We start from the raw sequence: 17,538 nt of genomic DNA on the forward strand, positions 1-17,538 counted from the left end.
TTTAAAGTAAAAAGTATGAAACATAAATTCATGGTTTTATAGTGAATCCTCTTTTTATGTTGTGCTGCGTAGATGGAAATGTTTTTTTTTCTTTATGCATTTAAGTTCAAAATGACTAAAAAATAAATTTAAAATATATGTTGAATTCAATTAAACATTTTTATTATCCCACTCACCCCAGCATCTAGTCCATACCTTTCTATCCTTCCTCAAACTTCCCCTGATCTCACCACTCCCCACCCTCTCAGATGAGGAGTTCACTTCAAATTTCAGTGAAAAAATTGAAGCCATTCCCCGAGAACTCCTTCTACCCTTCTCAGTTCACATCACTCAGACGGTATTGTCCAACTATCTTTTCTTCACTCCTAGCTCAGATGAAGATTGTCCTTTTCCTTGCTAAAGCCAAGCCCCCTCCTTGCACCCTGTCTTCCTAAATGTCCTGTTACTATCAAGAGAATCACTGTCCTTCCACTTTTCCAGGCTCATCACTTTAATGTCATCCTTGACTCCTCTCTTGCACTGACCCCATATATCTAATCTACTGCCAAAACGGTTTCTACCATCAGAACACCTATCATATATACCCCTTTCTCTTTACTCACATAGCTAACACTGCAGTTCAGGCCTTCATCACCTTGAGCTTGGACAATTACAATAAGCTTCTAGCTGTTCTTCCTGCTTCAAGTCTTTTGCCTACTTCAATCTGTCCTCTACTCAGCTACCAAAATCATTTTACTAAAGTGCAGGTCTGACCGTAGGGCAGCTAGGTGGTTCAGTAGATAGAGCACTGAGCCTGGAGTCAGAAAGACCTGAGTTCAAATTCAGCTTCAGACATTTATTAGCTGTATGACCCTGGGCAAGTCACTTCACCTCTGTTTCTGTTTCTTCATCTGTAAAATGGGGATAATAACAGCACCTAACTTTCAGGGTTGTTATGAGAATCAAATGAGATAATAATTGGAAAATGTTTAGCAATGGGGCTGACACATAAAAAGTATTGTATAAATGTTAATTATTATTAATTTGTCATCCTCCCCACTATACAATAATCATCAGTGGCTCCCTATTAATCTCTCTCTGTACATATACATTATATACATATATATATATATATTCCATATATTCTATTCAGATTTGAGAAACCACCTAGAAAAAAAAGTCCTATTGGTCAGAAAAGTTAAAAAAAAAAAAACAACTTAAGCTATATCTTAAGATGGATAATCAGAAAAAACAAGACGTGAAATTATCTCAAGTTATAGAGCAAGACAGCTTCAGATGAAAGTTTAGAGGAATAGAAACATAGTGCTAATTTGATTTTTACTTGGATTTCAGGATTCATTCAATCTGACTTTTCTAAAGCAAAATTCCTTGGCTTGATTTTAGTCAAGCATGGTCTCAAATACAGTATTCTACATCATCATTTCATTAAGGTATTCCCATAGCCAAAAGAGAAGTTCTCAGATCTGAAAATCCTGGAAGTTAAGAGTTACAGCTATTTCCAGAAGAGGCAAATGATGTGACTTCCAGTGAAGCTGTGTGACTATTGGAAAAGAGCTATTTGTAAATTTACAAAGCTCCGGTATTTGTTGTTTGCTTAACAAATAACAACTACACACACATTAAGCCACAACAAACAAAAGCATTCAGGACAGATATTTTTAGAATAAAAGAAGTCTTTCTTTTGAAATATGCAGTGAAATAAGACTGTTATACCTCACTGCAATTAGAACTACTGGCTGAAACTGTGGCAATTCTTTTGAATCAAGCTTCACTTCTGATAAAAGGAGATATCTGTCAAGTACTAGCACAGTGCCTGGCACATAGTAGGTGTTATAGAAATGCTTATTCCATTCCACCTCCCACTCCCACCTCACAAATCGTTGGTCCCCGGTATAAGTTTCTAAAATTAAAAGCAAGGCAAATCACTCATATTTAGTAACTACAAATGTTAGATGAATGTAATTTTTTTTCAGAAAAAATAAAGTGTATAAAATTTACTGGAAATAGGCTGAGATTGGCTGAAATAGAAAAAAAAAGCAAGTGCTTCTGAGATATCAAAAGATTAATGCACAGATAACAGTTATTTCAATAACCTCCAATTTATAGAAACTAGACAAATTTTGTAGAGGGTTTTCTGGTGGGCTGGGAGGGCTGAAAGTTACCCTTAAACACACAGCTATAGATATACTTCACTCCTAGACTAATAACCACACCGGAAATGTGTACCATGGGAGGTCCTCCTGTCATGATCCTCAAGTCCCCACTCCTCTCTCGTCCTCCCTCCACTTTGCTCCGATAGCCAGAGGAGCTGCACATGGAGCTGAACCCGGGCCACCTCACCTTTCCAACAGATCAGAGGCCCCTTTGACAGGACACCCTGGGAACTTCTGACCAGGTAGTACTTTAAGTGCTTCTGCTTTTTTGGCTGTGTGGTGAGCTTTAAGTTGATATGGTTGGAAAACTCCGTGAAATACCGAAATCCTCTTTCTCCACAGCCTATGCAGTTTCCAGAAAACCCTAAAAGTGAAAAAAAGGATGGGAAAAAAGTGGTCAAACAAAAAACAATTATTCTACTGAGATACACCAGGGGTTCTGGGGAGGAAGAAGCAGACTGGATATGCCTTGTAAACCAAGTGGATAGATGAAGAGATGGAGTCAGCAAAATCAAATGAGCATTTCCAAGGTTTTAAGGCTGGTGGAAATGGTGGTGGCCTTAGGACATAGGTGGTACAGTAGGTTAAGAATGATGACCTAGGAATTAGGAAAATCTGAGTTCAAATCTCATCTCAGATCCTTAATACCTCTCTCAGCCTCAGTTTCCCCATCTATAAAATGAGGATAAGAATAGCACCTACGTCCCAGGTTTGTTGTAAGGATCAAATGAGACAATACATACAACACTTTGCAAAGCTTCTAGTGCTGTATAAATGCTAAGATGATGATGATGATGATGATAATGTTTAAAGAATAGGCTTTGGGGAGAAAGATAATAGGACTGGTTTTGGACTTACTGACTTTGAAGGACAGAGAAATATCTGGGTGGAGAATGAAGGTAGAAATGTCCTCTAGAGTGTTGAAAATGCAGCTATGGAGTTTGGGAAGGAGGTCAGGGCTGGAGATAGACCTGAGAGTTACATGAGGGGTGGTGGTAGCCAAAGTGATGGGAGTGAATGAGATAATTTACCATTAGCCTGATTTAAGGAACAGAACTCTGATCTTCACTGTAAAAGTTTTAGGTCTTTAGTATGCTGGAAATTTTGTTCAAAAATAATACATGCTGGTAAAATTTTACCTACTTCTCATGGCCATACATTTTAGCTTTCTGATTTTTCTACTAATTAGGAGGAAGCCATATTCTTCATCTGCATGTTAGATTTGTTTTTTGGTTACCATATGCTTGAAGTACAATCTCGAGGTTATCAGGAAACTGCCCATAACTCCAGATCATCTGAAAACTTTTAAAATACTGTTCTGAGGTGCTCCAATGCTTGTCAAAATCATCCATCAGAACGATATACTTCTATAGTTTAAAGGCTCAATGGCATAGGTATTCCCAACCGTGGCTGGTATAGCGCACACCCAATCCATGCCTTCCGAGGCTGTGCATTCCTTGTCCTTCCATCAATCCCAATGGAAGATCTATTCAGTGTGGAGGAGTTCTTACTCTAGGTCAGCCTGACTCTGTGTCATGCCTCTCTTTGGTAGCCTGGCGAAGCCTATGGATGCCTTCTCAGAATAATGTTTTTCAATGCATAAAATAAAATACACAGGATTACAAGAGAATACAATTATATTGGAATAGTTATCAAATTAAAAAAAGCTCACAGATATGTTTAAACCCTCTGCTCTAGGTCTATTACGATTTCAGAGATATTAATGCCATATATGTTATCTTTTGTTCCTGCTACACAACCAGCCCACCTCCTTCTTTCCAAGCATACACATCCCTGAGAATGTCTTTTGTACTATTTTTCATGCACAATCATGAGTATTAACATGTGGCAGCTTATTTACACCCACCACGAATTTTCCTTTGCCCTTTGGATGACCACAATCTTAATCCCTCTGAGATCATGATGTTCCATGATTTGTAGTCATGTAGATCACTAGAAAAATACTGGTTTTAAAAATACTGGTGTTGTAGCAAAGAATGGCTTGGGATCACTAAAGGAATTACGAAATTTCCTAAATGAGATTCAACCTCATCTCCTCCTCTAATTCAATTCTAGGCCCAGTTCATTAACCATCTGAAATGACTAGTCAATAATCAATAGTCAACAAGCTTTTATTAAGCATCTACTAAGTGCTAGGCACTGTGCTAAGCACTAGGGATTCAAATAGGAGTAAGAGATATAGTCCCTGACCTCAAGGAGCTTACAGTCTTAATGCGGGAAGAGAATACACAAAAGGAAGCTGAAAAGGAGACCCTCCTCCCCTCACCCAAGGTACGTGACCTGGGGGAGAGGAGAATATGATGGTGTAGAGTTGAAACCAAGCAGGGAAGCTAATGGATAATGAAAAATTAAACTAGAAAGTTCTAGAGCCTCTCTAAAAGATGGCTCTGGGATGAGTTTATTGCTCCTCCCTCCAATCCTCTAGTCAGAGGGTGTTGACAAAGTCTTCAGTATCAATGATTAATCAATTTTAATGATAATGAGATTTCTGATGATGAGGTAATTATCCAAGATACATAATCTAGGACATATGCATTCTCCATTCACTGTGTTTTTTCTTATGTGGATTGTTAAACCAATGTTTAACTGTTAAACCAATGTTTTGTAAATGGCTGTGAATACCACTGAGAATGGAGCAAATCAGCAATCAGCAAAATGGCAGACACAAACAGAATCATCTGGAGAAACTTACTATCTCTTTGGAATCTTTTTTCCCACTGGACATCATTCAAGACGTTTTGCATAACATGGGACAATACATTTAGTGAGCGTGTTTTCTTGTTTTATGCAGTGCATGATACTTAAATTTGGAGCATTAATGAATAGATCTAAATCTGCTGTTTTATCTCTTAAGGAATATTTTATTTTCTTAAAATATATATGGGGGACACCCTGTTGGAAGAGACCCTTTCAAGTTGCAGTTTGTGTTAAAAATAAAACTTTTTTGTAACAGTTTCTAATAAATAATCTTTTTTTTAAAAAAAGTAATCAACAAATAACAACCATAATGGAATCTGGATTTCTCTACATGTTTCCCTCAACTGTGTAACTAACAGTTGATGCACTGTTGAAAACTGTCTAGGAAAACCAATTTATTCCTTTTTGTCCTATTTTCACCATGTCTATCTTCCATATACAGAGAAGCCATTCTCACAAGGATTTTATTTAGATGAGGTAGATGGGTTGGTTGTATTCTATGCCTGCTTGGTCACCTTTCATAATGTGATCTATAATCTTTTCCATTTTTTAAAAAATCCTTCGCTCTTTGAAATCCATTGAAAACTATTTCCTGAGAGTCTTTAAAATTTTTTAAATTTATTAATTTTAATTAATTTGTTTATTATTAAATTTAAATAATTTAAATTTAAAATTTTTAAAAAATAAAAGAGCCTCCAGCATGGATTTCTTCTCTACTGTCTAGTTCAGTTCATCTTCCCAATTTCATCTTATTTCTATATCCTTGGTTAGAACATTAGGTATTGAAGTGTTAGAGTACAAATACGTTTCCACTGTCATGGATGTAAAGAAGAGATCACGATAAAAACACTGGCAAATATGTTCCATTTTATGACCTCTTGATATTCTCCTAGTAGATTCATCTATGATTACTCTCAGAATGATCTGGCTTAGTTGAGTCTTACACAATTTTATTCAGGGGTGTTTCCTCCCTCCATTGTTTTTCACTGTTTTGTGAAATGACATACTGATCATGATCTGTCATCTTTCTCCATAATATAACTTATTATATGAGCTTGTTTTCTTAAACCAGTACTTGGTTTGGTAGTGAGGTATTTCTGTGTAACAGAAGAATAAAAAATTAGAAAGACAGCTTCTAGTCTATTTTAGATTACTTTTTTCTTTTTTTTAGGTCAACTGTTTTACATCAGTTAAATCTCTTGAAGAAATCAAATAATAAAAAATTTAATTTTATCCACTTCACATTTTTCGAGTAAATGGATCATTTAAATAGGTTAGGCTGGAGCTATACTTGCATACAGCCTGGTGTAGTGGATAGACAGAGAGCTGGACTTTGACCCCTGACTTAGATATTTATTATCTGTGTAACCTTGGGCAATTCACTTAACCTCTCTCAGACTCAGTTTTGTTGTCTGTAATTGGGATGTTTCGTGTAGGCAGGGCAGCTAGATAGAGCAGTGGATTGACTGCTGGGCCTGGAGTTAGGAATACCCAAGTTAATATCTGGCCTCAGACACTAACTAGCTGTGTGATGCTAAGTAAGTTACTTAACCCTGTTTACCTCAGTTTCCTCATCTATAAAATGAGCTGGAGAAGGAAACAGTATCTCTACTAGTCTAGTATCTTTGCCAAGAAAATCCCAAATAGGGTCAGGAAGAGTTGGATAGGACTGAAACAACTGAACAACAACAATAAACATCTAGGCAGTGGTGTACAGGAGCCCAGCTCAGAGCCAACTGTTAAATTTTCAGTGTGTGCACCAATATCACTGGAATCAGCAATGCTATGAATCAGGACTTGACTTACTGTACTGCCAATTGTCTAGACTTAAGAAAATGATGGAGAACACGTGAGTAATTAATACAGATATAATTTTAAAGTGTGTTCTGCTATACCCTGACCCAAAGCTGGTTGTAAGTATTTACCAGCACACCCTCATATACAGGTCTCCTACATGAGTCCTCTCCTGATCCTCCCAGTTGCTAACAATGCCCTTCCATATCACTCTGTATTTACTTCATGTACATTTTATATTTATTTATATGGGAATGTATTATTTTTTCCCAATGGAATGTAAACTTCTTGAGGGAAGGTGACTTTTTAGTTTCTCTCTTTGGGTCTCTAGTGCTTAGCACATAGTACACATTAGGTGCTTAATAAATGAAAAATTTTAAATGAGATCATGAATATAAAGTTCTTTGAAAACCTTAATGTGCTGGATACATATTTATGTGTACATAAAAGGCAGTTATTATTACCTCTCTTCTCATTATCATTGACATTGACCTTTGCTCTAACTGATTATGACTACACACAAATATGCATGCCAGGTAGTACAGATACAAAGCCAAAGATGGAATAGTCTCTGCCTTCCAGGAGCTCACATTCGGTGTGGGGAAAACTCTCATAATTAGGAAGGAATCATTAGGAAGACTATTTTGGCATCTACATAGAGTATGGACTACAGAAGGGAGAGAGACCAGAGGCAGGGAGGAGGCTATAACAAAAGTCCAGGTAAGACTGAGGAAGACATAAGGTAAGGTCTTGATTTTGTGAATGGCAAGAAGGCTACATATATGTGAGAGATAACATAAACAGATGACAATTACAACAATGATCTATTCTGGTGATACCTTCTTTCACCCTTCTATGATAGATTCCAAGTCAAACACTTTCAGATGTACAGAATCAATATGGTGGAAGAAACCTTAAAGAGTCTTCTAGTCCATTCTCCAGCCTTTGGGGAAGACTATTCTTCTAACCATTCCAATCATATGGGACTATGTTATTTTTAAAATCCTCCAGAGAAGTTCCACCATACTGAGAAACTATAAAAGTATGTTTTTGAATTTACTTTTGTAAGTAAGGTTGAAACTTAGAAAAGTCTGATTAAACAAATCTCTTAGTTCACATATATATTTTTTGAGAACATAGGAAAGCGAAAAATATTAACTGCTTCACCATTCTTGTTTAACTTTTTTTCCCCTAAAGTGAATTCCTCTTCAAATAGAGGAACTACCATATGCATGTACATATGAGAGACAAGAGTGTGGGACACAGCCTAGCCAACTGGTTTGGAAGGCTCCATGCACATATACAGGACTCTGGTTATATGCAATCACCTCACCCAGGCAAATGTACATTTCTAGGAATATTTACAACCTGTTATGAAGGGTAGAGAGTGATAGTTTCCAAGAACTGGGTGTAGCAGAGAATATCTTGTATCTAATGACCTACATATGCTGAGGGGAGGGACAAATGTAACTGTGGGTAAACATCTAGAACCAGTTTACCTGGGTGGTTCATGTTCCAGTGCCTCCCCTCTTAATTATTTCCTATTTGTCCTGTACATAGCTTGCTTTGTATACGTTTGTTTGCATGTTATTTCATTCATTAGACTGTAAACTCCCTGAGGGCAAGTGTTGTCTTTTGCCTCTTTTTGTATCCCCAGGCAGTTCCTGGCACATAGCAGGTGTTTAATAAATGCTTACTGATTGACTGATGTGTTTGCATTGTTGACTGTACTTTCGAGAAGATTGCTGCATCAAGAAAGGTTAGGTCACTCAGCTCTGACTTTTATTCTGCCCACCTCTTCTTGTTTGCTAGGTTGTCCTGCTGCATATCCCAAGGCTGGGAATTCAGGGTGACCATCTGACTGATCCTGAACATTTGTTTCTTTTTGCTTTGCTTAATTAATTATACTCTGTTCACCTTCCTGCGATAAGTTCGCTGGCTTCCTCTGGACCAATAAAATGAGTAAACCTACTCTTCTTTCTGTCACCATAATTTTAAATAAATGTGGATTTGAAAAAACTTATTACTAGCAAGAAGCTCACAAGGGTTCCAGATACTCACCTAAAAGTGCATTTTTTCCATGATCATCTGGCAGGAATCTCTTGTCTACAGCACAAACTAAAATATGTTCGGGAAGATTTGGAGACTTGGCACCCACTAGCAGGAAACCTGCTGGGATCTCAATTTGTTCCATACACAGGGACACTAAACGTAAATCTTTTCCTGCTTGACAAAAACCTAAAAACAGCCCAAGAAAGGAAAAAAGAAAAACAGGATAAAAATTTCAGGAAGAACAGGGTTGGGTTTTTATTTTTGTTTTTGTTTTTGTTTTTAAATAACCCTTCTGCTTATATTAAAGGTCAAGAATCAACGGAAAGAGAATAGGGTACGCCACTATTCAACACTAAAACACAGGCCTCCATAATGCAGGAAAACACAAGTCTAACGTATCTCCGTGGAAACCCATCTGGTCAGCTTCAAGGCAAAGTTTATGACTTACATGACCTTCTTTGGCCTACAGATAGAGTTCTACCTATCATCCTTCCTGTGTTTACTCTGCGATGTCTGACCCACCAGTAGCACCTAATCACCCTTGGCAGTCTGAGACTTGGCAGTCTGAGAATCACTTTCTAAATGCACAACAAAATAAATAACAAGATTACAAAAGAAAACAATTATATCAAATACAATTATATATATATAATATATATGTATTTGTATATGTGTATGTATATGTATATGTATATATATATGTATATACGAAACAGTTCACAGATCCCAAATTAAGAGCCCTGCACTAAATGACAATGCTGTTAGTTAGGTACTTACTTGGTGCCTATGATGTGCCAGGCACCATGCTAATCACTGGGGATACAAAGAAAGGAGAAAGGCAGGCCCTGCCCTCAAGGAGCCTATGGTCTAATGGAGGAGATAACATGCAAACAACTACTTTCATTCAAACTATGTTAAACTGGAGACAATCAACAGAAGGCAGGCACTAGTGCTAAGAGGGATCAGAAAAGGCTTCTCAGGGAAGATGGGATTTTAGCTGGGGGCTTGAAGGAAGCCAGGAAGGTCAGGAGGTGGAGATGAGGAGGAAGAGCCTTCCAAGCATGGAGAATTGGATTGTCTTATGTAAGGAACAGCAAGGAGGCCAGTGTCACTGAATGACAGAGGACACGGGCTTAGGGGGAAGTTGGCAGAAAGGTAGGAGGGGCCAGGGTTATAAAGGGCTTTAAAGGCCAAACAGATGAACCAAACCTCATGCACTTTAATGAAATCCTCAAAACCAATGGCCTACTCATCCCTGCTTTCTTCCAAAAAAGGAGGTAAGTGACAGCAAGATGATGAAATTTCTGGGGATTTTTCAAGGGTTAATAAATTGGATAATTTTTAGAGGGGATCTGAGTCAGATGGAGATAACAGAGAAATCACAAATATCACATGGGAATCCAAGATTATCAGTGGATGAAGATCACTTGGAAGTGTAGGGAAAGGACTTTCTCTTCAAGTGAAGTCCTAACTCTTTTACAACTTTTAGATCAGTGTTTGTCCCTCTCTGTTACAGAGACACTTGAAAGTGCTATGGTGATGATTATTATTTGTTCGAATAATTATTATTAAACCCTGGGTAGGTGGCATAAGGAGTGAATTCTAGTATCTTTCTCTATGAAGTTTCCATGGATACTGCTGGGGCAAGAAGAAGGGCTTCTCATCCAAGGTCTTATAAATCATGACCTCAAGAAGGGAATACTCGATCTCACAACGGATAGAATGCTAGACCTGGAGTCAGGAAGACTCATGTTCCTGAGTGTAAATCTAGCCTTAGGCACTTCCTAGCTGTTTAACCCCGGGCAAGTCACTTCACCCTATTTGCCTCAGTTTCCTCATCTGTAAAATGAGTTAGAGAAAGAAATGGCAAACCATTCTAGTATCTTTGCCAAGAAAACTCCAAATGGGGTCAAGAAGTGTCAAACATGACTGAAAAACAACAACAACGGAAAGTGCTTAATTAAACATACAGCTTGTTGTTCAATCTACATTGCAAGCACACTCCAGAAATGTGACTGCCCATAGCTTCTATTCAATGGACCAAAAACCTACAGTAACAAAGTCAAAAGGGAATAAAAAACACAATAATCACTCCTGTGGTTGCTTTCCCAGAAAGCCAGTCTACCAGCAGTATCCAAGTCACCAAGATAACCACAGCCACAGTCACATTTCCATTATATTCTGGAGTTCACTCACTCCTAGTATGCCAATATTCAAGGACAGGATTCTGTGGCTTGTCTCAAAACACACCAGCAAGGGCAAGCTCACCTCATTTTCCTTAGATAATTTTGCTTATAATGCCTCTGTACAGTGAAAATCCTGATATCACCACCTCTAGCCATTCCAGCTGCCTCCTTCTGCCGGTGTGATTCTCCAGTTTCCATGCTAACAGTTATCACCCCAGTAACACTTCTTTACCTCTCCTTCCCCTAGGGAAAGACATCAGGGCTTCTCTGGCTATCTCTGCAGAAGTCTCCTAACAAATATGTGGGCTGTAGACATGCTTTCAATTCTTCATGGTACAGTTCTCTCCACTGTATCCACTCCTGTCAGTCAAATCTAAGATATTCTGTTCCACCTGAATAGGTATTGAATGTTTCTGTACTTGCTATGGGAAATTCGGTAACCATTGGTTAGAGGTCTATGTGTATGTACACTCAATACTTGTTTAAGTCAGTACTTGTGAAGAATAGGTTTTACAGGATTGGATTATAAAGAGGAATGAGGGTGATGTAACCACTGGATAATGGTGAGGACTACAAAGGCCTGACCGAGAATGTCTACACTTCATATATTTGCTGGGAGATTTCTCCAGCCAGAGCCAGTGTGGCTCCATCATTTTCCCCAGGGAGCAGAGAAATGGAGGAACATCAGGAATATGTACACACACACACACACACACACACACAGATATACATAGATCTATGTGTATATATACACACATGCACACACACACATAGCTATACAGATAGCTTTTCCCTTTCCTAATATTCCTTTCCCTTCTTATATAGTCATATATAATAAACACACATAGTTACTTATGTACTTATATACATTTACACACATAATCACTAACATTTATATAGTACTTTAAGTTTATAAAATACTTTACAAATGTCATCTCACATGATCTTTACAACAACCCTGTAAGGCAGGGGCCATTATTATCCCTAGTTTACAGATGAGGAAATAAGGTTGAGAAAGGTTAGCTAGTAAGTGTGAAGAAGGATGTAAATTCAGGCTTACTCATTCCAAACCCAGTACTCTATCAACTATGCCACTTGGTTGCCACTCATATGTATATGTGTATATATAAACAAGTATATAATCACCAGAGACTTGTTTATGAGCATAAACATACATATATGCATGTACATATATATTCTGCATATGATATACACACAGTTACATCACAAATACAGAAACAGACACATACATACACATAAAAAACTGGACAAATTATCCTAATCTGTGGCATTCCCAGATGAAAATCAATGCTGTGAAATCAATTAATCTATAAACATTAAGAACCTACTATGTGCCAGGTACTGTGCTAAGCTCTGAAATAATAAAGAGAATGAAATATTTACCAACCAAAGTCGGAAACGGTCCACATACTGATACACTGTGCTGCAGATCTAGTTCTCTGGCTCTAATAATTGGGCTTCCTGCTCTTTGCCCAATCCTCTGTTGTCTTCCTAGTTCCTGTACTTGCATCAACACTCACTGAATGGCTTGCCTTTCCATCTGTAGGCCTTGTTCCTAATTTCTCAAGGCGGATATTTGCTGCTTTTCTAGTCCATCCACCGGGCAGACATGGAGAAAAGCAACAGACTACCTGAAAGAGTAAGTCTCTGAGGACACAGTGTGCATCAATATTTTCAAGCAAATTTTGTCACAAGGAGAGACTGGACCTAGCCTTGCTATAAACATGCTATATAGCACTGTAGGAACGGCTTTATCTTTTGATTAGAGCATTCCAAGTATCTGTTGATCTGAAGATCACAGGATTTAGAGCCAGAAGAACCTTAAAGGTCATTCTGTTCAATCTCCCATCCCTCATTTTACAGATGAGGAAACTGAGGCCATGAGGGGCCAAATGATTTCCCCAAAGTCACAGAAGCAGAGGTAGGACATCACAAATAAAAGTGTATACCTAATTGTTCTTGGAGATGACACTAGACTTTGGCTATGATACACAATTGGGGGTGGGGTGGAAAAGGAAATGGAGGGGAACAATGTTCCCAAATTAATGGCAGGTTACTGGGAAAATCAAGTGATATGTACTAGAAAAAGTCTTGAAACTATATGTGAGCGTAGTAAGCTACTGGAGACCCCATGCTGAGGGCCTACGGCACTGGCTCAGTGGATGCATGTGTTTCTACACACACACACACACACACACACACACACACACACACACACACAGAGTAACTGGGGTTTGGGTATTGAACAAAGGTACTTCAAATGCTTACTTCCGTCCCTCCTCCAATACCAAATTCTCGTCTTTAGGAGATGGGTGGATACTTTTGATAGAAATCTACTCTCCCTAGAAAGTATGGTTCTCCTTTCTCATATCGAGGTCACCAAGGCAACCAAGTCATGCTTCTCCACCAGAGTCGTCTCCATCTCTCCCTCACTCCTAAGCACCACTGCAAAACAAAGGGCTGTATGGCTAGTCTCAAACACAGCAGCAAAATGGAAGGCTACCTGGGCAGCCAGGCAGTGCAGTAGATTTAAGAGCCCTGGATCTGGAGTCAAGAAGACCTTAGTTCAAATCCGGCCTCATACACTTACTAGCTGTGTGACCCTGGACAGGCAAGTCACTTAACCCTTCTTGTCTCAGTTTCTTCATCTATAAAATGGGGATAATAATAGCAACCTGCCTCCCAGGGTTATTGAAGATCAAATGAAATAATAATTGTAAAGAGCTTAGCATACTGCCTGGCACATCGTAGGCACTATGTAAATATTGGCTATTACTGCTATTAAGTAACTTCACAATGCAGCAGAAATATTAGTGTAATAATCTATTATACATATAGTCACCCAAGTTCCCATGGTAACTCAGGATGAAAAGGCCTTTAGTCTATGCTACAGGAAGATTAGGTGACAGAAATGGGCAAAATTAATCAGAGATCTGTAATCAAACACTGGAAAGTATATCGCCACATACGGAAGAAGCAGATTTCATGGGATGTGGCCACCAAGGCCAATCTCCTTATTTTACAAATGAAGAAACCTAGGAATGAAAGACCTCCAAATGAAGATCTAGGAAGATTGAGTGACTTGCATCCTAGGTGGGCCTTGAACTCGGGTCCTCTAACTCCAGAACTTCCAACTCTTTTCACTGTGACACGCTTGTTTTGCTTTGTTGTTGAGGGCAGACCAGGAGTGATGGGTAGAGACGTTTCAAAGAGACAAAATTAGGTCTGAAACAAGTCAGTTTCCTAAAACTTAAGAATTACAGTCGGGGGCGGGGGGGGGGGGGGTGGGGATGGACCTGAGTTTAAACTAAAGTGAAATGGGTTGCCCCAGCTGGTGGTGAGTTCCCCTCAAGAGAGCTATTCAAGCATCGCTAGATGGCCCTAAGAACCCTGACAACTCTGAAATTCTATGGTTCTTAGAATGTTAGAACTAAAAGATCCTCTTGGAAATCATCTAGCTAAACTCATTTTAGAGATAACAAGCGAAGAGAAGCAGTGGATAAAGCTCCAACCCTGGAGTCAGAAAGACCTGAGTTCAAATCTGACATTTACTAGCCAGTGTGACTCGGGGCAAGTCACTTAACCCTGTTTGCCTCTGTTTCCTCATCTGTAAAATGAGCTGCAGAAGGAAATGACGAACCACTCTAGTATCTTTGGCAAAAAAAACTCCAAATGGGGCCAGGGACAGTTGGACACGACTGAACTGACTCAAGAAGAAGCTAAAATCTAGAAATCTGTCAAAGATCATAAAGATGTCTTACCCAGTGACAAAATTCAGTCTAGAATTCAGGTCTTAGGACTCTTAGTTCTCACTTCCCACTTTCTGACTATTGCATCCATGTGGTTTTGATTTTTCAGTTCCATTTTGAAAAGTGGAAGAGAAGGAAGAATATACTCTTAGTGAGACTTTGCAAAAGGAATATTCTTCGTTAAACCATGTGTTCCAATTTTTGGTGAGGAAAATGTAGTCACCATACCTATAAATTTCTCTGTATCTTAAACTCACAGAAGTCAACTTGGCTCAAGAAAAAGGCAGGAGGAAAGGGTCCAAGCAAGCCTTACGTCAGAGAAAATGTGGAATGAGCTTCAGGGTCAAGGATAGCTGTGGAGTCAATAGAAGTGCCCAGACCAGGCTTGTAGTTGTGGCAAAAAGAAAGGTTCCAGGAGGTCAATGACATTTAGACAATTTTATGATATGATTTTGCTTTATTAAAATTTGAATTCAACTTCTCACTTCAGGAATTCGCTTCCACTTATGTGTATGTAGGATGTTACAAAGTTCACTTAAGAGGAAAATCACAATATAAAAGCTTTATGAATGGTATGTTATAGTCATTGTTTTAAATGAAAGGGGTATGTATGGTCGTGGGCAGGGAAGCTGAAACTATTAGTCATCAGTCAAAATTTCAATGGCAGACATATGAGGGCTTCCTTGTGCGTTTTTTCTGTGCTAAGCGTAGAAAGAGCAAACATCAAATGCTCAATTAAAAACCCAAATCTCAATATTTAAAAACCTAACTTACTGGCTTACACTACAAAAGCAGCAGCGACTCAGATATACATCTGAAACTGTCCCCGAATGTGACCCTGCATAAGTAGGTTCACAAAAGATTCACTCTCCTGGTGAGAGGGCCCTAAGGAAACAATCTCAGCTTAGAATATTTGCTGTATACACATGATGTAAGAAGACCACCACCTGCACACACAGATAACAGTTTCTTTGCTGTCAAAGCCTTGCTAACAAAATACTTTTGGGGGAACAATGCCGAAAATTAGAAAGCAGTAGAAAACACAACAGACCAGGAGAAATCTAAATTTCTCCCCCCCTCCAAAAAAAATTCTATAAGTCAAAAGCAAAAGGGAGAGGGAAATAATAAATAGCTGTTAAGACTTTCATCTGCATTTCTTTGGGAAAACAATCAAGGATTTCACTTCACAGGGACGGATTTGTATCCTCCAATTATCTCCAGCTGGAAGCTTACCAAGCAGGGAGGGGAAAGTTTACTAAAATAGCTCTAAACACAAACAAAAGTAATCAAAGCCAGTATTCCAAAGTCAAAGATTTTCCTTCCCTCCCCACAGAAGGTATATAAACAATGGCTTCACAGTGGGGTGCAAACTGCGGTGGATCTGGAAATTTACATAAGATATTAGCAGCATAAATTTACATCTGAATAGCAGTTTCTCAGCAACTCATCAGGTGTTAAGTACCTGTTTATCTAATTGCCTCCAAAAATGGTCTTTATGCCCTAGGTAAATAGAAGGTTTCCTGGTAAAGCTGAGGCTCTTCTTAATCACTACTAGTCACTATGATTACCTTTCATTTATTGCTACTTTTAACGATCAAAATGACAGTACTGCTGTATGGGTAGCATTTCTCTTCTGAAATAATTTTTAAGTAATTATAGGAAATTAGCAATCTTGCAATGAGGATAGTCTAGCTTGGGCAAGCCTCAACCAAATGTCTCATTTAAAAGGTACAAAATTTACTTGCGAAAAATTTCAAACCAGGAAACCTAGGGAAAAGGAATCTCAAACAAAGGGGTTTGATGGTTCCCGGTGTGTGCCTGAAGGAATCTAAGTTGAAGACCAGAGTTTAAGGTAGCTCTCAATTTGGATTCTGTGCTTGACTTTATCCTCAGGAAAACATTTTGCCTCCCACTTTCTCACTTTCGTTATCAGTTAAGTAACTGTTGTTACCCTTACCTCCAGTTTCCTTAGGTAACTTCAAGGTAAGGCTATGTATCAAGATTCGTAGCCTGTTCTACACAGATAATAATTAATTAACTACTGACCATGTTGACTAGTGTGGAACACAACTCCCTCCTAAAGTCTGTGTTGAAGAAATTCTGACTAATCAACAATAATCCTAAGCCTAATCATTAATACTTGGAAGTAGGACTAAAAGAAAAAAGTCATTTCTAAAGGAGAAGGACTATTTAAGAGTACAGTAGCTCCATATACTGTGGGTTACTGATACACATTTAATAGTGCCAGATTTTAATTACACATAAAATTTAATAATTTAATTATCTACTTTGAGGATTACCGAGGTCCCATCTTCCACCTGTCTTCTGGCTATTTTATTTCTTCATGACAAAGTGTACAAGGAGGGACAGGATAATCAGATAAAATTCTAATTATAATACAGGTCTAATTTTTCTGGCCTTCCTTATTAAAGTTCATCCCAACTGTTTTGCAGCATAAGCTCTGCAAGGAAGGATCCAAAGATATTTTTCCAGATGTTCACATATCCCTATTTTCATTTTGATCCATGCTTTGTTTTCTTATCAAAGTGTGACTCCAAAGGACAGAACAAGGACCAATGGGGGAAGCCACAGGAATCCAATTTTGTGCTTAGTATAAGGAAGGACTTAGTTACCATCTGAGCTTTCTGAAAAGGAAACTAGCTGGTCCATGAAGTAGTGACTTCTCTATTTTTGCAGGCATTCATATAGAGACCAATGATTACTTCCCGAGCATGTTGTTGGGATTCATGCTTTAGTATAAGATGGACTAGAAAATCAATGAGGTTCTTTCTAACTCTAGGATTCTAAGACTCCTTGAATAACTATGGCTAATTCCAATTAATTTGATACATGAGGTTGTACTGT

At 38.4% G+C, this 17,538-nt stretch overlaps 1 protein-coding gene across 1 annotated transcript in view; it reads right to left on the reverse strand.

Annotated features, from left to right (window-relative positions):
* LOC114031711 (GREB1-like protein) overlaps positions 1-17,538 on the reverse strand; it is a 148,257-nt gene that overhangs the window by 102,938 nt on the left and 27,781 nt on the right. Inside the window, exons 4-5 of the mRNA XM_027846868.1 lie at positions 8,727-8,903; positions 2,341-2,517 (exon numbers count right to left, since the gene is read on the reverse strand). Of these exons, the coding sequence (XP_027702669.1) occupies positions 2,341-2,517; positions 8,727-8,903 (354 nt within the window). The remainder of the gene's footprint in view (positions 1-2,340; positions 2,518-8,726; positions 8,904-17,538) is intronic.

This window comes from Vombatus ursinus, unplaced genomic scaffold (assembly GCF_900497805.2).
Source record: "Vombatus ursinus unplaced genomic scaffold, bare-nosed wombat genome assembly UNPS02015255.1, whole genome shotgun sequence".
NCBI classification, from domain to species: domain Eukaryota; kingdom Metazoa; phylum Chordata; class Mammalia; order Diprotodontia; family Vombatidae; genus Vombatus; species Vombatus ursinus.